Source organism: Schistocerca cancellata, chromosome 2 (assembly GCF_023864275.1).
Source record: "Schistocerca cancellata isolate TAMUIC-IGC-003103 chromosome 2, iqSchCanc2.1, whole genome shotgun sequence".
NCBI lineage: Eukaryota > Metazoa > Arthropoda > Insecta > Orthoptera > Acrididae > Schistocerca > Schistocerca cancellata.
The window spans coordinates 41,551,274-41,575,759 of NC_064627.1; the positions used below are offsets into that span (position 1 = coordinate 41,551,274).

Sequence of the window (24,486 nt, forward strand, 5' to 3'; positions counted from 1 at the left end):
TTGTTTTTAGACATGACATTCACCACTGATAATCGTTTTTTATCAATTGAGGAGTGCTGAAAACTTTGCCTAGCCATTCCAACACTTATTCTGCAGCATTCTGTAACTACTCCCTGTAACATAAGACATAGCATTTGCATGTAACCTTTTTCTGTATGAAATCATAAATCTTATTTATTAAATGTGGATAGGCCCTGTTCTTTGTGGAGCATATGTGATCCACACCTAGTTTCCTAACGAGATGGGTAATTTTTTTTTTTTTTTTCATTTTTAAGTCTATTCATTCAGTACTTCAAGATATCTCAGGTAACTTCTTTTCTTCATTATCAAAGCATTAACTTTAAAAAATTCTGTACAGATACACAACATAAAACACAATTTAAAAGTTGTGAAACTGGTTGTGTGGGTCTATAATTGACTTAAATAAATACAGCTACAGTGAACTGTTCGACTTTTCATTCACTTTTATATTTAATAGTTTTAACACTTGTATGAATTGTCTGTAAATCGTGTATGACAATTTTAGCCGTGGTTGCCCCAGTTTTAAAATTTTATTTAATATTAATTTCAGTCACTAGTATTTTGTAATACCAATTTATCATCATTTCAGTTATAATAATTGTACTATGTACATACCAACCAACAGTACCCATTGTCGTTAGCAGTATCAGAAAGTGATCCTTCATAAGGTCCAAATACTGTACGTGGCAAAAGTGAAGTAGTTGTCCATACACCCAGACCTGCTTTCCTTATTGCAGAAGGCCCTATTCGGAAGATACTAGGTAACGTTTTCGCTGCTCTTTCAGGGTCTAAAGGGTACACTGATACCTGAAACATTCAACAAATTTTGCAAATAAAATAATAAATAATTTACAATTTTTATCAAACAAAATATGGGATGTGTAAATTCTACTGGCAAGGCATATGAATTCAGACAAAGTTTCACCTTAGATTATTTGAAATGAACTTGAAATTGAGTGACAGGTAAAAATAAATAGAGGTTTAACATATTACAGCATTTACTACACTCTGTCATAGCAGGAGGGGTAGTGAGTTCCACATGGCAGATAGGGAGGTCCTCACCAGCTTACCGGAGGACTTGACTGAAATACACTGAAGTGCCAAAGAAACTGGTATAGGCATGCGCATTCAAATACAGAGATATGCAAACAGGCAGAATACAGCGCTGCGGTCGGCAACACCTATGTAAGACAAGTGTCTGACGAAGTTGTTAGATCGGTTACTGCAGCTACAATGGCAGTTTATCAAGATTTAAGTCAGTTTGAATGTGGTGTTATAGTTAGAGCAGGAGCGATGAGACATGGCATCTCCAAGGTAGGGATGAAGTGGGGATTTTCCTGTACAACCAGGAATCTGATAAAACATCAAAACTCCGACATCATTGAGGCTGGAAAAAGATCCTACAAAAATGAGACCAATGACAACTGAAGAAGATCATTCCAACAACTGCTGCAGATTTCACTGCTGGGCCATCAATAAGTGTCAGTGTGTAAATCATTCAATGAAACGTCATCGATATGGGCTTTCAGAGCCAAAGGCCCACTTGTGTACCCTTGATGGCTGCACAACATAAAGCTTTGCACTTTGTCTGGGCCTGTCAACACCAACATTGGACTGTTTACGACTGGAAACATGTTGCCTGGTCAGATGAGTCTTGTTTCAAATTGTATATGGCTATGGAGACAACCTCATGAATCCATGGACACTTCGTGTCAGCAGGGTACTGTCCAAGCTGGTGGAGGCTCTGTAATGGTGTGGGACATGTGCAGTTGGAGTGATTTGGGACCCCTGATACGTCTAGATACAACTCTGACAGGTGACACATACATAAGCAACCTGTCTGATCGCCTGCATCCATTCATGTCCATTGTGCATTCAGACAGACTTGGGAAATCCCAGTAGGACAATGTGACACCTCACATCCAGAATTGGTATAGAGTGGCTCCAGGAACACTCTTCTGAGTTTAAACACTTCTGCTGCCCACCAGACTCCCCAGACATGAACATTATTGGGCATATTTTGGATGCTTTACAATGTGCTGTTCAGAAGAGATCTCTACCTCCTTGTACTCTTACAGATTTATGGACAGCCCTGCAGGATTCATGATGTCACTTATGTCCAGCATTTCTTCAGGCATTAGTCGAGTCCACGCCACGTCATGTTGCGACATTTCTGGGTGCTCGTGGGGGCCTACGGGATATTATGCAGGTTTACCAGTTTCTTTGGCTCTTCATTATAGAATATCTCTCTGAGACCAAACATAACCCTTGCAGTTAACAATTGTAGTTGTAAATCAGAGTTTGTTCCAGTTAATGTCAAATACAAAAACGTCTCTTTGGAAAAAAATACCACTATCCTGCCCTAAAAGGCAAATAAATGATACATCCGATTCCATTGATAGCCAACTAGAAAATAACATCAAATTGCATTCACCCAAATGCACACTAACACACAAAAAGAAGACTTAACATAAGAAAATAAATTAAATTGTAACATACAACATAAAAACACTACTTAAGACTGGAGAACTCAAGAATTTAACAGATTATTTAAATAAATAATAATGGAACACTGGGACAAAGGGTTATGCAGCAATTTCCCCAATTTGGAAAAGGATTTATAGTGGATATAAAAAGTAAATAATTCAACTGGTTTTAGAGCAGTATCACCAAGAATTGCAAATTTGACTTTTAAAATGGGGATCTTCTCAAACAAATTGTGAACAGAATAAATTAAAGGAATGTAAAAATCTTAATGGGAGACACCAATGCCCATCTAGGAAATATAAAGAGATAATGGCAAATGGACTCCGTGTAACTTTACAAACAAAAATGATCGATGACTTTTAGAACTTTACAAAGAATGTCTTATATCTACATCAACATACTTCAAGGGGAAGCCAAATAAACTTGGAACATGGAAACACCCACACTGGAAGAAGGTGGAATGGCAGCTGGACCATGTATCTGTACACAAAAATTTTCATGAGGAAATCTACAATGTTAAAATATTGAGAGGATTAGATGCAAACTCAGAACACTACTTCACTAAAAATAAAATTAAATTCACATTAAAGAAAAATAATGGAAAGCCAATAAAACAAAAAGGAGGCATGACCCACATCAGCTAATTAAAAATGAAAATACCGACGAACATCATACACCATCAAAGTAACAGATGATATAGAAAAACTGGTACCAAGTCTCAAGAAACAAATTGAGAATCCAGCTCCCTTGAACCCACTAAGAAAACATGCATGATGGACACCATAATGTGGCAAATTACACAAAAAAGACACTAAGCATGGTTAAAGTTTCAAATACACAAAGTACAAGAAAATACTGTCAATCTCAAAAATGAAAGGAAAAAATCCACACAAAACATCAGGACAATTAAGAGAGGATTCCATAAAGACATAATAAACTCTACAGGAGATGATTACCACAAAACCAATTCCAGGAATTGCTGCAAAATCTTTAGGAAACAACTAAAATGGTATGAGCTCCCTATGCTTATACTGTTAGATGAAGATGGAAGAATGGCACACAGTAATGAAGAATATCATTTGAAAAACAGATTACACTAATGACCCACCACTTGCAAACAAAATTACAATAGGAGAACAAAGAATCAAAATTCTTGATAAATTTAAATATTTGGGTGAAACTGTAACATACAATCTAAATGAGAAACTATAAAAAACTGAACAAAACAAATCCAAATTACACATTCCAAAAGGACAGGGATATATATATGCCCCATACAAGCTAATACAATCATTCAGTGCAGAGCACGGTCGCAGGTTCGAATCCTGCCTTGGGCATGGACATGTGTGATGTCCTTCGGTTAGTTAGGTTTAAGTAGTTCTAAGTTCTAGGGGACTGATGACCTCAGCAGTTAAGTCCCATAGTGCTCAGAGTCATTTGAACCATTTTTTAGTGCAGAGCACTCTTCACCTGACTTCGTGTGGGACTTCACATGATGTGAGGAACAAACAGAAAAAAAGCGGTAAGAGATGCTACTTTGGTAGTGTGCATCAAATGGGAATTTGGATTGATGGGGGAGACATGCTTGAGTAGTGCGTGCAGTTGTGTCTAACCATTGTGTCAAGATGGTGCGGATGGTCAACACATCTGCCTAAGCAGGAGACCCAGGTTCAAATCCTGGCCTTGGTAGATATTTTAATTTGTCAACAATGAATTATTTCACTGCCCTGATGTGACAGAGATTGGATTTCTCCTTTCTGAACACAGCAAAAACATACACAATAAAATTGTACAGTTAAATGATGATGGAATCCTCTTCAGTAAAATATTCCAGAGGTAAACTAATGCCCCATTCAGGTCTCCAAACGGGGACTACTCAGAAGAATGTCATCATCAGGTGGAACAAAAGTGACTTCTACAAATCAGATAGTGGAATGTTAGATCCCGTAACCTTGCAGGTAGGTTAGAAAACTTACAAAGGAAAATGGATAAGTTGAATCTAGATATAGTGAGAATTATTGAAGTTCGATGGCAGGAGGAGGTAATGCAGGAGTGAGTTTAATAATGAATAAGAAAATAGGAAAGAAAAGCATAGTGAATGCATTGTACGCATTATCATAGCCCAGACAGACATTGAGCACATGCCTACCACAGAAGTACAAGTTTACATGGCAACTAGCCCCACGGATGATGAAGAGGTTGAAGAAGTGTATGTTGAGATACACTCCTGGAAATTGAAATAAGAACACCGTGAATTCATTGTCCCAGGAAGGGGAAACTTTATTGACACATTCCTGGGGTCAGATACATCACACGATCACACTGACAGAACCACGGGCACATAGACACAGGCAACAGAGCATGCACAATGTCGGCACTAGCACAGTGTATATCCACCTTTCGCAGCAATGCAGGCTGCTATTCTCCCATGGAGACGATCATAGAGATGCTGGATGTAGTCCTGTGGAACGGCTTGCCATGCCATTTCCACCTGGCACCTCAGTTGGACCAGCGTTCGTGCTGGACGTGCAGACCGCGTGAGACGACGCTTCGTCCAGTCCCAAACATGCTCAATGGGGGACAGATCCGGAGATCTTGCTGGCCAGGGTAGTTGACTTACACCTTCTAGAGCACGTTGGGTGGCACGGGATACATGCGGACGTGCATTGTCCTGTTGGAACAGCAAGTTCCCTTGCCGGTCTAGGAATGGTAGAACGATGGGTTCGATGACGGTTTGGATGTACCGTGCACTATTCAGTGTGCCCTCGACGATCACCAGTGGTGTACGGCCAGTGTAGGAGATCGCTCCCCACACCATGATGCCGGGTGTTGGCCATGTGTGCCTCGGTCGTATGCAGTCCTGATTGTGGCGCTCACCTGCACGGCGCCAAACACGCATACGACCATCATTGGCACCAAGGCAGAAGCGACTCTCATCGCTGAAGACGACACGTCTCCATTCGTCCCTCCATTCACGCCTGTCGCGACACCACTGGAGGCGGGCTGCACGATGTTGGGGCGTGAGTGGAAGACGGCCTAACGGTGTGCGGGGCCGTAGCCCAGCTTCATGGAGACGGTTGCGAATGGTCCTCGTCGATACCCCAGGAGCAACAGTGTCCCTAATTTGCTGGGAAGTGGCGGTGCGGTCCCCTACGGCACTGTGTAGGATCCTATGGTCTTGGCGTGCATCCGTGCGTCGCTGCGGTCCGGTCCCAGGTCAACGGGCACGTGCACCTTCCGCCGACCACTGGTGACAACATCGATGTACTGTGAAGACCTCATGCCCCACGTGTTGAGCAATTTGGCGGTACGTCCACCCGGCCTCCCGCATGCCCACTATACGCCCTCGCTCAAAGTCCGTCAACTGCACATACGGTTCACGTCCACGCTGTCGCGGCATGCTACCAGTGTTAAAGACTGCGATGGAGCTCCGTATGCCACGGCAAACTGGCTGACACTGACGGCGGCGGTGCACAAATGCTGCGCAGCTAGCGCCATTCGACGGCCAACACCGCGGTTCCTGGTGTGTCCGCTGTGCCGTGCGTGTGATCATTGCTTGTACAGCCCTCTCGCAGTGTCCGGAGCAAGTATGGTGGGTCTGACACACCGGTGTCAATGTGTTCTTTTTTCCATTTCCAGGAGTGTATAAGAATTTGGTCAGATAGTTAAAGGAGACGAAAATTTAATTGTGTTGAGGGACTGGAATTCTATAGTAGGAAAAAGAACAGAAGGAAAAATATATTAGGTGAATACAGATTGGGGAAAGGAATGAAAGAGGAATCTGCTTGGCAGAATTTTGCACAGAACATAATTTAATCATCGCTAACAATTGGTTTAAGAATCATAAAAGAAGGTTGTATACATGAAAGAGACCTAGAGAAAGGTTTCAGACTGATTACATAATGGCTAGACAGAGATTTTGGAGCCAGAGTTTAAGTTGTAAGACATTTCCAGAGGCAGATGTGAACTCTGACCACAATGTATTGCTTATGAGCTGTGGATTAAAATTGAAGAAATTGGATGAAGGTAGGAAGTTAAGGAGATGGAACCTGGATATGTTGAAAGAACCAGAGGTTTTTGAGAGTTGCACAGGCAGCATTAGACAACGGTTCATTAGAACACAGGAAAGGAATACAGCAGAAGACAAATGGGTAGCTTTAAGAGATGAAATATTGACGGCAGCACAGCATGAAATAGGTAAAAAGAAAACGCCTAGTAGAAATCTTTGGATAACACAAGAGATATCGAATTTAACTTATGAAAGGAGCAAATTTAAAAATGAAGAAAATGAAGCAGGTGAAACAGAATACAAATGTTTAAAAAATGAGATTGATAGAAAGTACAAAATTGCTAGGGCCAAATGGTTAGAAGAATATATCACTAGGGGAAAGAAGTATACCACCTACAGGAAAATTAAAGAGGCCCTTGGGGAAGCAGCTGTATTAATATTAAGAGCTCAGATGGGAAGTCATTCCTATGCAAAGAAGGGAAAGCTGAAGGGTGGAAGGAGTATATACAGTGTCTGTACAAGGGAGATGAACTTGAAAGCAATACTATAGAAAGAGAAGTGGATGTAGATGAAGATGAGATGAGAGATATGATACTGCAAGAACAACTTGACATAACTCTGAAAGATCTGAGTCAAAACAAGGTCCCAGGACTAGACAATATTCCACTAGAACTGCTGATAGCCTTGAGAGAGCCAGCCATCACAAAACTCTTCCACCTCATGTGCAAGATGAGATGTATGAGAAGCCGAAATACCCTCCGATTTCAAGAACAATGTAGTAATTCCAGTTATGTGTGCATGAGGTGTGCTTGTCTGTGTGTCGCAATGGTGTGTGTGTCTCTCTTTTACTGATGAAGGCTGTTGCCAAGAGCTTTGTGCATGTACCTTTTAATTGTACCTGTCTGTAACTTGATGTGTCTTCTTTACAGTAAGTAGCAATGTGTCCTTTCCTACATTGTTCATATTCTCACTTGGAGTTTCCATTGCTTGAACTATCAATTTCGTAAGTCAAGGTTGCACAATACTAACATGACCTCTTTACAGAATAATAGAAATACTGAAAGAAGCAGACCTTGGAAAAGATCAGTTTGGATTCTAGAGAAATGTAGGAACATGCGAGGCAATACTGACCCTATGACTTATCTTAGAAAATAGCTCAAGGAAAGGCAAACCAACATTTATAGCATTTGTACACTGAGTGAAAACTTTTGGAAATGTTGACTGGGACAGTCTCTTTGAAATTATGAAGGTAGCAGGAGTAAAATATAGGGAGGGGAAGGCTATTTACAAATTGTGCAGGAGCCAGACAGCAGGGAAGGCTATTTACAAATTGTACAGGAGCCAGACGGCAGTTATAAGAGTCACGGGGAGTGAAAGGTAAGCAGTGGTTGAGTAGAATGCGAGACAAGGTTTTAGCTTAACCCCAATGTTGTTCGATATGTATGCTGAACAAGCACTAGAGGAAACTAAAGAAAACACTGGAGTACAAATTATTAAAGTTTGGAGAGAAAAAATAAAAACTTTGAGGTTTGCCAATGACATTGTAATTCTATCAGAGACAGCAAAGAACTTGGAAGAGTAGTTGAACGGAATGGACAGTGTCTTGAAAGAAGGATATAAGATGAACATCAACAAAAGCAAACAAGGATAATGAAATGTAGTCAAATTAAATCAGGTGATGTTAACAGAATCAGATTAGCAGCCAAGACACTTAAAGTAGCCAATGAGTTTTGCTATTTGGGCAGCAAAGTAGCTGATGATGGTTGTAGTAGAGAGGATATAAAATGTAGACTGGCAATGGTATGAAAAGCATTTCTGAAGAAGAGAAATTTGTTGACATAGAATACAGATTTAAGTGTTAGTAGGTCTTTTCTGAAGGCATTTGTCTGGAGTGTACCCATGTATAGAAGTGAAATATGAACAATAAACAGATTAGATAAAAAGTTTTCGAACTGTGGTGCTACAGAAGAATGCTTCAGATTAGATGGGTCACTCACAAAAATAATGAGGAAGTACTAACTAGAATTGGGGAGTCAAGAAACTTGTAGTACAACTTGAGCAGTAGCAGGGATAAGTTGATAGGACACATTCTGAGACATCAAGGGATCACCAGTTCAGTACTGGAGGGAAGTGTGGGAGGTAAAAATCATAGAGGAAGACCAAGAGATTAATACAGTAAGCAGATTCAGAAAGATGTAGGTTGCAGTAGTTATTTGGAGATGAAGAAGCTCGCACAGGACACAGTAGCATGGAGAGCTGCATCAAAACAGTCTTGGACCGAGGACAACAACAACAATCCTTGTATTGATTGTCTATTGAACTGTTTTATCGAATTATTATTGAACTGAATTGTATTACTGAGTAACAACTACATGTATAAACCCTTGATAATAACTGACTAGAATGGTCCAAGAAAGGCCATAAAATAGAAAAATTAAATAAAAAGAGCGAAGTATACAGGACCTATGCAAATCACCCATAGCTTATGTAAAATATTTTTGACATTACATGACATGGGATAAAAGAAAATGAGGTTATTTCCTGAAATTTATTGTATTATGAAAGAATAACACATTTCTGCATATCTGAAACAAAGGGTACATATGCAAGTAACAATGAGACACTGTATCCTACTGACAGTGGTCAACAGAAGATAAATATTTTTTGAAGCAGAAGCAACACAGTATAGGTACCATCCAGCCCAAAAGGTAAAGGATGCACTGCTTCTATGACCATCACCATCAACACAAGAATTTGCTAAAGCTACTGGAGAATTTCAATATTTATTTAGTTGTTGGAGACACAGTTGTCAATACACTGACACACCATTACTAAAAAGAAAATTTTGTAATATGATCAACACTTAGAATTTGAAGTTATGAGTAAATAATAAATAAGTGTGAGCAAAACATTAGGAGCAGAAAATTCACACATTCACATTAGCACAACTCACCCCTGGGCACTAAGGCCTGACTGCAGCTGTGCCTGAGGTGAGCAGAAATCCACCTGGAGTGAGTTTGGGAGTAGGGAACAGGTTTTTAAAGGGGAGGGGGAGGGATGGCAAAGTAGGGGTAGGAGAAGACGTTAGTCTTGTTTATGGTAGCAAGCAGGGATGCGGTAAGGACAGGACAAAGCCGCTAGGTGCAGCATTGAAAGGCTGTGCTGTGAGAAAGGATAGGGCGTGATGGAAGGGGCGAGAGGAGAGGAGAGAAGTAGTGAAGGGGGATGGGCTATGTACATGGGTTGGTGGGCTAGAAGGTGTGTTCTTGCAGGGAAGCAACAGACACATGAGGGGCAGGGAATAGCATTCTTTTTGATTGTACCTGTCTGCCTCAGTGCCTCCTCTATGGGGTGAATAGCAATCTGTCCTTTCAATTATAGACAAAATTAATTAATTGGGTTGATAAAAAATCTACTTACCAAGTGGCGACAGAACACAGACATAAAAGGCTGTTGTGATTGGCAAGTGGCTTTCCTCCTCATCCTGTACAGTAAGTCTCCCCTGACCCGCAGTTCTGGGTGACTTTCTTGAAATCTGCCCTTTTTCCTAGGTCTCTCCAGTCCTTTTCCTTCACACTTCTTCCTTCCCCTCAATCCTTCTGCCTGAAGAAGGAGCAACTGGCTCCAAAAGCTTGCCAATCACAACAGTCCTTCATGTGTGTGTTCTGCTGCTGCTTGCTGAGTAGATTTTTTTATATATCCAATTAATTAATCTATCCTTTATATATGATTGTTAGTCCATCTTGAACTAATCATTGTTCACGTATATTCCCCAACAGAACACGTAACAGAAATATCCATTAGAAGTGGCAAAAATTACTGCAAGAGCTGAAAGCAGACATAGCAACTACTCTCAACAAATTTTTAAAATACCAACTAAACACAAGTGTTAATAGAGTTAAGGGAAACTAAATCAGCCCATTTAAGCAAACTAGAAACATTAGAAGAATTTGAAGACTGTACGAACTTTTATCAGGCTCAAAATATGGATGAACAATGGAAACTTTTTATCCAACTTTAGGTAGCTACATAAATATAGTTAGTTTAGTTGTACACAGAAATATAAATAGGAATTTTAATTTATAAGAATCTCTCACAAGATATAGTAAGAAGGCAAGAGATGAATTGAAAATGACATACGACAGTTGTCGAATAAAGCAATTGTAGATAAGGCACGATCCTTGCAAATAAAATTTGAATACATACAGCAGCTTGGAAGAGAACGTAAAACTATTCTGTAATGCACATTTTTTGACATAAAAACAGCCCGCATGCTGGCCGTCACAGAGAGTGAGTCTGAGGTTTTCACTTAAGGTGAAACTGGCTACCACTCAATTTTAAGTCCGGCAATCTGTACAATCTGGCAACAATGCAAGATGCAAAAGTTTCTGGAGGAATTGTTATCATCTGATCTAGCTGTTGTAATGCTGTATCTGCTCATGATGTAGTGGTAAACATCATATGCTGTAAAAGCAAAGTTGTAAGTTAGAGTTCCTTTCCTTATTTCATTTGTCTGCTAGAAGTATCAGTCTGATGGGACCTGGAAGATAATTTGCTTCACTTTCTAATTCATCAAAAATGGCAACATCTTCTAGAAATATTTCTGTGAAAGAGCTCTGGGCTGTATCAAGGTTAGAGGAATTTGTGCTCAGTAGTTTCCTCATTAACCAGCAGCCATTAGCCACCAGCCACTAGCTGTCAGATTCCAGCCAGTGTATGCTCAGGTAATCATGACACGGTGCACTATGGGCATGTTTCTGCTCTTGCATCAGCAAGCATAACATTGTTTATTAATGTCATTTGATTTTCACTTTGATACACCAAGTCAACACTGTTCAATAACACAATGGTGCAGCTACAGCTTGCACAGCAATGACATGAATTTTGTAGTGTGTAGACAACCATCTCAGTTAAAAGTTATCTAAAACATAATTAAGCTGGTATGCAAGTTTGAAACATTTATGTTTGGAGTGTTACTTGGTACGAGTGAGTTTATCAATTACATTTTTTTTTCTACTTGTAGTTCTAGCATTTACTTGCAACTGTGTGTTGGATTTTGCACTATAAATGCTGTTCGAGTTTTACAAAATAGTCTCAAGTGGAAGAACATGTAACTTTTGCAACATATTGTTCACTTTGGATATAACAGAGATGTATACATAGCTGAGGCTACTCAAGACATTTGTGTCATGCACGGGGTGAGTGCTATCACAGAAATCACAACAAAAAATTGTTATCTCAATTCAAGAAAGATCGTTTTGGCATGAATGATTTGCCACGTTCAGGAAGTCGCAGTAACTGACAAATGACATAAACTGCTACCATTTAATGTTTGTAAGACATTTTTATTCCTTGGGCAAGTTTCAGAACTCTGGTGCACGAGTAGTGCATGTTCTAATACAAAGCAACAAGTCTCAAAGTGGTAACTATAACTGTATTTTTGCCTGAACTTCCTCACTGAACATTCCTATGCGACTTTATTACTAGTGAAGAATTATAATGCCTTTATATTAACTTTATAAGAAAAAATCAATTGTTGGGCCCTAACAGGAGACATCTCCTGAAGCAAAGGGAAGTGCAAACAGAAATATTTTGCATCTGGTGACACAAAAGACCATTGTATACTACAAACTGCTTCCCAGGAATGTGTCCATGACAGCTCTTATTTACTGCCAACACCCTTTCAATAGCAGTGTAAAAAAACAACTAAGAAAACTGCACTGAGTGTTGCTATTGCACAATAACACGCACAGCACTCAGCTAATTCCACAAAAAAACAAAAACAAAAAAACAATCCTTTCTGGACAAAACAAGACAAAAAAGTCTTTTGGACCTGGCTTGAGAAGACTGTTCTGTACAATACCTGAATACTGTCAAACCTTTTAAAATAAAGTGACAGAGGATATAGTTAATGATTAATTTTTTTATGTTCACTGTTGTCTTCAAATGAAAAAGCACTATAAAAATATACACTGTACTATACAAATGAATTACAATTTAGCATGATATGCTTAGCATGAAAATCTATTTTAATAAAACAAAGTAACTGTACCATCAGCATGCTTAAATCATCACAAATCAGGAACAGTTACCAATTTCAGAGGTTTAAATAGCCTGTGTCTTTATGCTGTCCTTTTTCATAATCAAATATTACAGATATGTGGCAGTTGGAGTAAACACATAAAGAAATACAATTAACAAGTTATTATTCCACAACTGTGATTTCACAAAAAAACTGCAAATCATCCCAGCACAAGTACAAAAAAAAAGCATTATCACTACAGGGCAGTATTAGTAGGAGAAAGAGTTATGACGATGAAGTTTTCCTTGCTCATTTTCAATCTAGATGCCTATGTCTCCATTACAGAAGAGGTAAAAAGCTTTGCTTCATTGACCATATAGTGGAGATACTGAGTCGCAGATAGGCACAACAAAGACTGTCACAAAAACAAAGCTTCGGCCCATAAGGTCTTCATCCAAAATAGATCTCTCTCTTGGAGTAAGGGTGGTGAACAGTGCAGAAATGCTGGGGAGCGCACAAGGACAAGGTGGAGAGAGGGTAGGGTAGCTATGTGCTGTCGAGATGTTAACTGGTGGGCAGGGGAGAGGTAGGGTGGGAGGAGGGGGGAGGGGCAGAAAAGTAGAGTAGTAAAAAGACTGGCTGCAATGGTGGAATGAGTGCTGTATAGTGCCAGAATAGGAACAGGGAGGCTGGATGTGTGAGGAAAATGATTAACAAACCCTGAGGCCAGGAGGGTTACGGGAACGTAGGATATACTGAATGGAAAGTTCCCATCTTCGCAATTCAGAAAAGTAGTAGTTGGTGGGGAGAATCCATATGGCACAAGCTGTTAAGCAGTCATTGAAATGAAAGATGTCATGTTTGGCAGCCTGCTCAGAAACCAGGTGGTCAACTTGTTTCTTGGCCACAGCCTGTCGAAGATCATTCATGTGTATAGACAGCTTGTTGGTTGTCATGCTTGCATAGTATGCAACACAGTGGTTGCAGCTTAGCTTGTAGATCACATGACTGGTTTCACAGGTAGCTCTGCCTTTGATGGGATGGGTGATGTTTGTGAGCACACGGGAGTAGGTGGTGTTGGTGGGGGGATGTATGAGACAGGTCTTGGATCTACAGGGGCCTGAACCATGAGGTAAGGAGTTGCGAGAAGGGACTGTGTAGAGACAGATGACTATGTTGTGTAGCTTCAGTGGACTGCGTAATACCACGGAGCGAGGGGTCGGAAGGATAGTGGGCAGAACATTTCTGACTTCAGAGCACAATGAGAGGTAGTCCTGAGTGGTACTGAGATACAAGGGGAATGCTCCTCTGTGGCCAGACAGTGGCACTTTGTGTGGTGGTGGGAGACTGGAAAGATAAGGCATGGGAGATTGGTTTTTGTACAAGGTTGGGAGGATAATAATGCTCTGTGAAGGCTTCAATGAGACCCCAGGTATATTTCGAGAGGGACTGATCATTATTGCACATGCGACGACAACAGGTGGCTAGGCAGTCTGCAAAGGACTTCTTGAGATAGAACGTGTGGCAGCTGGTGAAGTGGAGGTATTGCTGGCAGTGAGTAGGTTTGATATGGACGTAGACACTGAAGTAGCTATCTTTGAGGTGGAAGTCAACTTCAGGGAAGGTGGCTTGTTGGGTTGAGTAGGACCAGGTGAAGCAAATGGGGAAGATGTTGTTGAGGATCTGGAGGAAAGTGGATAGGGTGTACTCACACTCGATCCAGATCACAAAGATGTCATCAATGAATCTGAACCATGTTAGGGGTTTAGGATTTTGGGTGTGAAGGAAGGATTCCTCTAGACGGCCAATGAATAGGTTGGCGTAGGATGGTACCATGCAGGTGCCCACAGCCATACCTTGGATTTGTTTGAAGGTAATGCCTTCACAGAAGAAGTAATTGTGGGTGAGAATGCAGTTGGTCACGGCGACTAGAAAGGATGTTGTTGATTTGGAATCTGTTGTGCATTGGGAATGGTAGTGTTCAATAGTGTTAAGGCCATGGGCACTAGGGATGTTAGTGTAAACAGAAGTGGCATCAATTGCAATGAGCAGGACACAGTGTGGTAAAGTGACAGGAACTGTGCAGAGTAGATGGGGGAAATGGTTGATATCATTTATGTAGGAAGGTAGGTTCCAGGTCATAAGCTGAAGGTGTTTGTCCACAAGAGCAGAGTTTCTCTCAGTGAGGGCACAGTAACCAGTCACAATGGAGCATCCTGTGTGGTTGGGTTTATGGACTTTAGGAAGCATGTAGAAGGCAGGGGTGCGAGGATTGGTATGGGTGAAAAGAGATACAGACTCTGGGGATAGGTTCTGGGGTAGGCCTTATGATCTGAGGAGTGACTGGAGATCCTGCTGGATTTCTGGAATGGGTTCAGTGTGGAAGGTTTGTAGGTGGATGTATGTGACAGCTGGTGGAGTCCTTCTGCCAGGTAATCCTTGTGGTTAAAAAAAACTGAGGTGGAGCCTTTGTCTGCAGGTAGGATTATAAGGTCAGGATCATTTTTAGATGGTGGACTGTGGCTCTTTCCGCAGATGCAAGATTAGTTTGCATGTTGAGAGATTTGGGTAACGATGGCGAGGCAAGTTTCAAGGTTAAGAAATTATGGAAAGTTAACAGGGGATGATTTGTGGGCAGTGGATGTGGATTACAGTTGGATGGAATGAACTGAGTTAGGCACGGCTCAACATTGGTCTTTGGTTTAGTCTGATTGGCAGGGTTGGTGGCGAAACACTATTTCCACTGTAGGGACCATTAGAAGGAGAAGGAGAGAAGTTCCATAACAAGTGTTGTGTGACTGAATTTGGATCTGGGACAAAAGGTGAGGAATTTGGAAAGAACTAATATTTCTGTGTGGCTAAGACTTCTGGAGGAAAGGCTCATGACAAGGTTTTGGGTCTGTTTAGGTTCTGGATTCTATATGGTGGTGGGAGGGTAGGGTAAATGTAGTAGGTCTGCAAGACAGGGTTTATCAGCTATGAGGGGACATGAAGGAGGTTTGGAGGTTGTTGTAGAGGTAGTGGACAGTGGTACTCCAAGGTGGGAGTAGGAAGTAAGCAGGGTGGAGTGCTTTTTGAGGGGGGGGATTGTGCATGTTGCTCTAGTTCCTGGAGGGCAAGAGTCTCAATGTGTCTTATGGGTTCCAGGAATTCAGGTTACCATAGTAGGTGAATTTTGCGGATGGACAGGATGTACTGCAAGGAGGTATGGGCTTCGTTGATATGGTTTTGCAGGACTGTGTTGGTGAGAGTTAAGTATTGGGGGAATCTGAACAGGTAGAGGTCATTGTGGAAGGAGGGGTGGCAGCCAGAGACAGATAATTTGATGGAAAGGCCATTAGGTGGTATTTCATAAGCCAAGAAACAATCCTGGAACAGTAGGTGAGCCTCAGTTCTCGGTAGGTAACTTATCCCCCTATATAAAACATACCAACCATTTCCTCCACTGACTCTCCACAGTTCCTGCCCCTTTACCACACGGTACCCTGCTCTTTACTATTGATGCCATCTTACTTTACACTAACATCCTGTGCCCATTACCTTACTGCTATTAAACACTACCTTCCCAATGCTTGACGGATTCAAAACAAACAACCATCTACCAAGTCGCCATGATCAACTGCATTCACACACACAATTACTTCTCCTATGAAGGAATTACCTACAAACAAATCCAAAATACTGCTATGGGCACCCGCATGTCACCATTCTATGCCAACCCATTCATGGGTCATCTAGAGGAATCTTTCTATACACCCAGAATTCTAAACCCTTCACCTGGTTCAGATTAATTGATGACATCTTTGTGATCTGGATCAAGGGTGAGAATACCCCATCCAAAATCCCCTACAACCTCAACTACTTCTCCCCCATTTGCTTCATCTAGTCCTACTCACCCCAACAAGCCACCTACCTAGAAGTTACTTCCACCTCAAACATGGCTACATCAGTACCTGTGTCCATACCAAACCTACTAACCGTCAGGAATATCTCCACTACAACAACTGCCAACCATCCCATACCAAGAAGTCAATTCCATACAGCCTAGCCACCCATGGTCATTGCATCTGCAGTGTCGAGCTCTCAAAATATACCAAGGGTCTCACTGAAGCCTTCACAGACTGTAATTATCCTCACAATCTTTTACAAAAACAAATCTCCTGTGAAACTTCCTGGCAGATTAAAACTGTGTGCCAGACTGAAACTCGAACTCAGGTCCTTTGCCTTTCATGGGCAAGTGCTCTACCATCTGAGCTACCCAAGCACGACTCATGCACCGTCCTCATAGCTTTACTTCTGCCAGTACCTCGTCTCCTACCTTCCAAACTTTACAGAATCTCTCCTGTAAGACGAGGTACTGGCAGAAGTAAAGCTGTGAGGACGGGGCATTAGTCGTGCTCGGGTAGCTCAGATGGTAGAGCACGGCTAAGGTCCCGAGTTCGAGTCTCGGTCTGGCACACAGTTTTAATCTGCCAGGCAGCTTCATATCAGCACACACTCTGCTGCAGAGTGAAAATCTCATTCTGGAAATCTCCCGTGCCTTTTCCTTTAAGTCTCCCACCACCTCCCAAAGTCCCACTGTCTGGCCACAGAGGAGCATTCTCCTGGTAACTCAGTACCACCCAGGACTGGAGCAACTGAATTACATTCTCCGCCAGGGTTTCAACTACCTCTCATCATGCTCAAGTGAAGAATGTCCTGCTCACTATCCTTCCCACCCCTCCCACAGTGGCATTCTGCTGTCCAACGAACCTACACAATATACTCGTCCATCGCTATACAACCTCTGCTCCCAGCCCCTTACCACGTGGCTGATACTCCTGTAATTGACCTAGATGAAAGACCCATTCCATACATCCTCCCAACACCACCACCTACTCCTGTCTGGTCACAAACATCATCTATCCCATTCAAGACAGGGCTGCCTGTGAAACCAGTCATGTGATCTACAAGCTAAGCTGCAACTGCTGTGCTGCATTCTATGTGGTCGTGATAAGCAACAAGCTGTCTGTCTACATCAATGGCCACCAACAAACTGTGGCCAAGAGACATGTGGACCACCCAGTTCCTGAGCATGCTGCCAGATGTGACATCCTTCATTTCAATGAGTGCTTCACAGTATGTACCATATGGATATTTCCCACAGTCACCAGTTTTTCTGAATTGCTCAGGTGGGAACTTTCCCTGCTGTATATCTTACATTCCCGTAACCCTCCTGGCCTCAACCTTTGTTAGTCATCGTCCTCGCCCATCCAGCCTCCCTGTTCCCATTCCAGCACAATACAGCCCTTATTCCAACATAGCACCTTTACTTCTCTCCTTTTCCGCTATCCTCCCCCTCGCCACTGACCATTGTCTAACCCCCCCCCCCCCCCCCCACTGCACACAGGTGCCCTACCCTCTCTCCATCTCGTCTCTGTGTGCACCCCAGCTGCACTGCACTGTCTGTCAGCCCTACCCTACAATCCCTTCCCATCGTCAACCCAACCTCCTCCTCACCCCCGCACAGTTGCCACTCACATCATGTACTGGTGCTGCTGCTTGCAGTGTGGGTACAGTTGCCCGAGACTGCATTTAGCCAATTATATTTATTCCCTAGCCAGAACCCAGTCCCACATACTGTTCCTGCATTGTTGCTTGGCTCATGAATCCCCCCAAATGACCTGACTATCAAATTACCTATATCCGGCTGTCGCCACACCTCCAACAATAACCTGCAACTGTTCAGATTCTGCAAACCTTAACCCTCATCAACATAGTCCAGCCAAACCATATCAATGAAGTCCAAACCTTCTTGTAGTACATCCTCTCAATCCACAAAATTGACCTACTATGCAATCCCAAATTCCTGAAACCCATAACATTCTCTTGCCCAGCAGGAACTACAGCAACATGCACAATGCCCCCTCAAGAAGCTCTCCACCCTGCTTACTTCCTACTCCCACCTTGGAATACCACTGCCCACCACCTCTTCAACATCCAAACTACCTCCACATCCCCTCATAGCATGTAAACCCTGTCTCTCAGACCTTCTACAGTTACCCCACCCTCCAAAACTCCTCCCACCACCAGACAGAATCCCGAACCTAAAGAAACCTGAAACACTGACATGAACCTTTCTTCCAGAAGCCTTAGCCCCACAGAAATATAAGTCCTTTCCAAAGGCCTCACCTTTTGCACCAGTCCCAAATTCAATCTTGCATGACTTTTTAAAGACTGTCTCTCCTTCTCTTGGTCCATACAGAGAAAACACTTTTTTTGCCACCAACCCTACCGATTAGGCTCAACCAAAGACAAATGCTGAACCCTGCCTAACTCAATTCACCCCAACTGTGTTCTACCCCCACTGCCCCCAAATCACCCCCTGTTAACTTCCCAGGATTTCTTGATCTCAAATCTTGCCTCACCATCATTCCTCAAATCACTCAGCATGCAAACTAACCTTACATCTGCAGAAAGAACTGCAGCCCGCCATTTAAAAACTGTTCCCGAGCTTATAATCCTACCTGCAGACAAAGGCCCCACCACCGGTGTTTCGAACTGCGAGGATTACCTGGCAGAAGTACTCTGCCCGCTGTCAGATACATCCACCTACAAACCTTGTCACAGTGACTCCGTTCCAGAAATACAGCAGGATCCGCAGTCACTTCTCAAATCCTTAGGCCCATCCCAGAACCTCTCCCTGGAGTCCATGTCTCTGCTTACTCCTACTACTCCTCCCACTCTTACCTTCCACATACTTCTTAAAGTCTATAAACCCAACCACCTAGGATGCCTCATTGTGGCCAGTTACTGTGCACCCAATTAGAGAATCTCTTCTCTCGTAGACCAACATTTTCAACCTATTACCTGGAACCTACTCTTCTACATAAAGGAAAACAACTATTCCTTCCACCAACTCTCCACATTTCCTGTCCCTTTACCGCACGGTGCCCTGCTCATCACTATTGATGCCACCTCCCTCTATACTAACATACCTAGTGCCCGTGACCTTACCACTACTGAACACTACCTTTCACAACGCGTGACGGATTCCAAACCAACAACCTCCTTCCTCGTTGCCATGGCCAACTATATCCTCAAACACAAATATTTCTCCTTTGAAGGCATTACCTAAAAACAAATGCTAGGTATGGCTATGGGCACCCGCTAGGCACCATCCTATGCCATCCTATTCATGAGCCATCTAGAGGAATCCTTCCTATACACCCACAATCCTAAACTCCTCACCTGGTTCATATTCACTGATGACATCTTTGTGATCTGGATCGAGTTGAGGACACCCCATTCACATTCCTCCAGAATCTTGTAACGGGACACCCTTCTCTAATATTACTTTTTTTATGGAAATAACTGATACAAGGACTATTTTTGATTCTCGTATGGGTGAACAGTATCTCAGCTGTTTAACAAAATGAATTTCATTTGGTTTTGTATACAATGTATTATATTTCAGACCTAAATGTATAAAAAGAAATTAATTTGTTAAAATCGATATGTGCTGGCTCCGGAATCCCCTCAAATGGCCTTACCATTACATTACTGATCTCTGGCTGTCACCCCTCCTTCCACAATGATCTCCACCTGTTGAGGTTCCACCAGTCCTTAACCCTCACCAACACAGTCCTGCAAAACTATATCGTTGTTGTGGTGGTCCTCAGTCCAGAGACTGATTTGATGAAGGTCTCCATGCTACTCTATCCTGTGCAAACTGCTTCATTTCCCAGTACCTACTGCAACCTACATCCTTCCAAATCTGCTTAGTGTATTCATCTCTTGGTCTCCCTCTACAATTTTTACCCTCCCGCTGCCCTCCAATACTAAATGGGTGATCCCTTGATGCCCCATACTATGTCCTACCAACCAATCCCATCTTCTAGTCAAATTGTGCCACAAATTTCTCTTCTCCCCAATTCTAGTCAACACCTCCTCATTAGTTATGTGACCTACCCATCTAATTTTCAGTATTCTTCCGTAGCACCACATTTCGAAAGGTTCTATTCTCTTCTTGTCTAAACTATTTATCATCCATGTTTCACTTCCATACATGCCGACACTCCATACAAATACTTTCAGAAAGGGCTTCCTGACACTTAAATCTCTGCTCAATGTTAACATATTTCTCTTCTTCAGAAACATTTTCCTTGTCATTGCTAGTCTAAATTTTATATCCTCTCTACTTCAACCATCATCGGTTATTTTGATCCCCAAACAACAAAACTCATCTACTACTTTAAGTGTCTCATTTTCTAATCTAATTCCCTCAGCATCACCTGATTTATTTCGACTGCATTCCGTTATCCTCGTTTTGCTTATGTTGATGTTCATCTTATATCCTCCTTTCAAGACACTGTCCATTCCGTTCAACTGCTCTTCCAGGTCCTTTGCTGTCTCTGACAGAATTACAATGTCATTGGCAAACCTCAAAGTTTTTATTTCTTCTCCATGGATTTTAATTCCTACTCTGAATTTTTCTTTTGTTTCCTTTATTGCTTGCTCAATATACATAGAGGATAAGCTACAACCTTGTCTCTCTCCCTTCACAACCACTGCTTCCCTTTCATGCCCCCTGACTGATAACTGTCATCAGGTTACTGTACAAATTGTAAATACCCTTTTGCTCCCTGTATTTGACTCCTGCCTTCTTCAGAAAATCAAACAATGGAAAATGCACGATGGAATGTAACAAAATTATGAGAAGGAATGTTGCCACTCACCATATAGCAGAGATGCTGAGTTGCAGATATACACAACAAAGAGACTGTTACAAATAAAGCTTAAGGCCCATAAGGCCTTCACCAAAATTAGTGACAGACACACCCACAGGCACACACACTCACGCAAACGCAACTCACACATGTCTCCAGTCTCAAGAGCAACTGCTTGTCACTGCAGATGTGATGACACCTGATAGCTAGTCTGTATGGAAGGGACGTTGTCACCAACTCTACCAATCAGACTCAACCACAGACCAATGTTAAACCCTGCCTAATGCACTCTTCCATCCAATTGTAATTCACCCCCACTGCTCCAAAATTACCCTGTTAGCTTTCCATAATTTCTTAATCTAAACCATCTCTCACCATCATTACCCAAATCCCTCAACATGCAAACTAACCTTACATCTGAAGAAAGAGCCGCAGTGCACTATCTAAACACTGATCCCGACCTTAAAAACCCACCTGCAGAGAAAGGCGCCACCACTGTTGTCTTGAAGCTTAAGGATTACCTGGCAGAAGGACTTCATCAGCTGTCAGATACATCCACCTAAAAACCTTGCCACATTGACCCCATTCCAGAAATCCAGCAGGTTCTCCAGTCACTCCTCAAATCCTAAGGCTTACTTCAGAACCTCTCCCCCGAGTCTATCTCTCTGTTCACCCATACCACTTCTCGCACCCCCACCTTCCACATGCTTCCTAAAGTCCATAAACCCAATGACACAGGATGCCCCATTGTGGCTGGTTACTGTGCCCTCACTGAGAGAAACTCTGCTCTCATAGACCAACACCTTCAACCTATGACACGGAACCTACCTTCCTACATAAATGATACCAACCATTTCCCCCACCGACTCTGCACAGTTCCTGTCACTTTACCATATGGCGCTCTGCTCATTACAATTGATGCCACTTCTGTTTATACTAACATCCCTAGTGCCCAAGGCCTTAACACTATCAGACACTACCATTCCCAATGCACAAGAGATTCCAATTCAACAACAACCTTCCTAGTCACCATGACCAACTACATTCTCACCCAGAGTTACTTCTCCTGTGAAGGCATTACCTGTACAAACAGATCCAAGGTACGATTCCGGGCACCCACATGGCACCATCCTATGCCAACCTATTCATTGGCCATCTAGAGGAATCCTACCTGTACACCCAGAATCGTTAACACCCCACCTGGTTCAAAGTCACTGATGACATCTTTCCAATCTGGATGGAGTGTGTGGACACACTATCCACATTCCTCCAGAACCTCGTCAACAACTTCTCCCCCATTTGCTTCACGCGGTCCTACGCAACCCAACAAGCCACCTTCCCTGATATTGACCTCCACCTCAAAGATGGCTACATCAGTACCTACATCCAAATCAAACCTACTAACTGCCAGCAATGTGCCTATCTGCGACTCAACATATCCACTATATGGTGTGTGGCAATTTTCCTTTTCATAATATTGTTACATTCTATACTGGATTTTCCACTGTTTGATTTTTTCCCATTGAGACTGAAATAGGGATCAAGAATAGCCTCTGCTTCGCTGCACAATCACATTTCTTCCCTGACAGAAAACAACTGTGTAATACGTATCTCCCTCAGTGCTGTACTGGTGGCTAAAACAGAAAATCTGCTAAATAAAAGAGGATGCTATTTGTAGTTCCCACATGAAATGACTCTACTGGAATATACGGCATAGTTTGATAATCTGTTATCACAACTTAAATATAAATCACTCAGGTTATTCAGTGGAAATGATATGAAAATATCAAGTGCTTTTAGGACGATAATTCTGTAACATCCAATAACTAACTCTATGGTCACAGAGTTGCAAAACATATTTTGCACCATTGTGAAGTCTATATTATACTAGCACCACGAAAGTCTACATTACACTAGCACCAGGAAGAATAAGTTTCCACAGTAGACATGTTTCTTGTGCAGGCTTACATCTCAAAGACTAGGGTTGGAATATTGAAAGTATAAGTCAAAGAGTTTAGTTTCCATTTTTGTAACTAGTCTAGTCCACTGTTACCAATAAGACTCAGATGCACTGACAGCAAACTAAACATTATAAACCAATAATTGTCACAATTATGTTTGTTTTTATACTTTGATCATACCATAAACTGAAACACTCATTCATCAGATGCGATTCACTTTTTTGGAGCACCTCCAGTGACTGTACTGCAATATTATGAGTGGGTAACATATATTTTGATTGTTGTGGACTTACAAATATCTTCTTAAGAAAACAGTCATTGGCAAATGAAATGGTACCAACAAAGCACTGACTTCAAAGCATGAACATCCTAGAGCTATTTTTTAAGCTACAAGTAATAGAGATTTTGTAATCAATAAAGCTAACTGTGCAGAGACACTATCACACTGACTGAAATGGTGTGCTGAAAAGGCATAAAGAAATGAAAGCAGTGAATGTAGAAAAGAAAACAGTATGCTGACAGTAAAGTCTTTCCTGTGTTGTTCTCCAGCAAAACTGTCATTTAGTCTATAAAAATCACAAGAACAAAAGTACATTCTACCTGTAATGACTGAAAAACAATCACTGCTAATACTTTAATTTAGTAGTATGCTTATTACTGACAGAAACCGAAATAGCAATTAAAGAATCACCCAGCTGTAGGTGGGACACATTTTCAATGCAACACCTTATAGATGCCACAGTTCACCCTTAATTTATTGCCTGGCAGTTTCATAGCAACAACGCCTCACAACATTTACATGACAATTATTGATGAGTAATTATTAGAATAAAAACTAAAATTAAACTCTGCCCAAACAGGCCATGAAGGCCAGTCGGTGCTGACCAGATGCTGTGTCATCCTGAGCCCACAGGTGTCACTGGATGCAGATATGGAGGGGCATGTGGTCAGCACACAACTCTCCCAGCCATATGTCAGTTTACGAGCCACTACTTTTCAGTTGAAGTAGCTTACCAGTTTGCCTCACAAGGGCTGAGTGCACCTCGCTTGCCAAAAGCGCTCGGCAGACTGGACGGTCACCCATCCAAGTGCTAGCCCACCCTGACAGTGCTTAACTTCGGTGATCTGATGGGAACTGGGGTTACCACTGCGGCAAGGCCATTGGCTAATTATTAGAATGGACTTGTTAATTAAGTGGTAATTTGCAAAATAATGTAGCAGTAATTGTGTTGAGGATTTCAATGAAACCAAGTCCACACTGCTGGGAATGGAATTTAA

General features: G+C 42.0%; 1 protein-coding gene across 1 annotated transcript in view; it reads right to left on the bottom strand.

Moving 5' to 3' along the window:
- The window catches only part of LOC126150512 (histone-lysine N-methyltransferase PRDM7-like), a 277,290-nt gene that overhangs the window by 23,951 nt on the left and 228,853 nt on the right, over nt 1-24,486 (bottom strand). The window contains exon 8 of the mRNA XM_049915881.1: nt 650-828. Coding sequence (XP_049771838.1) covers nt 650-828 — 179 coding nt within the window. The remainder of the gene's footprint in view (nt 1-649; nt 829-24,486) is intronic.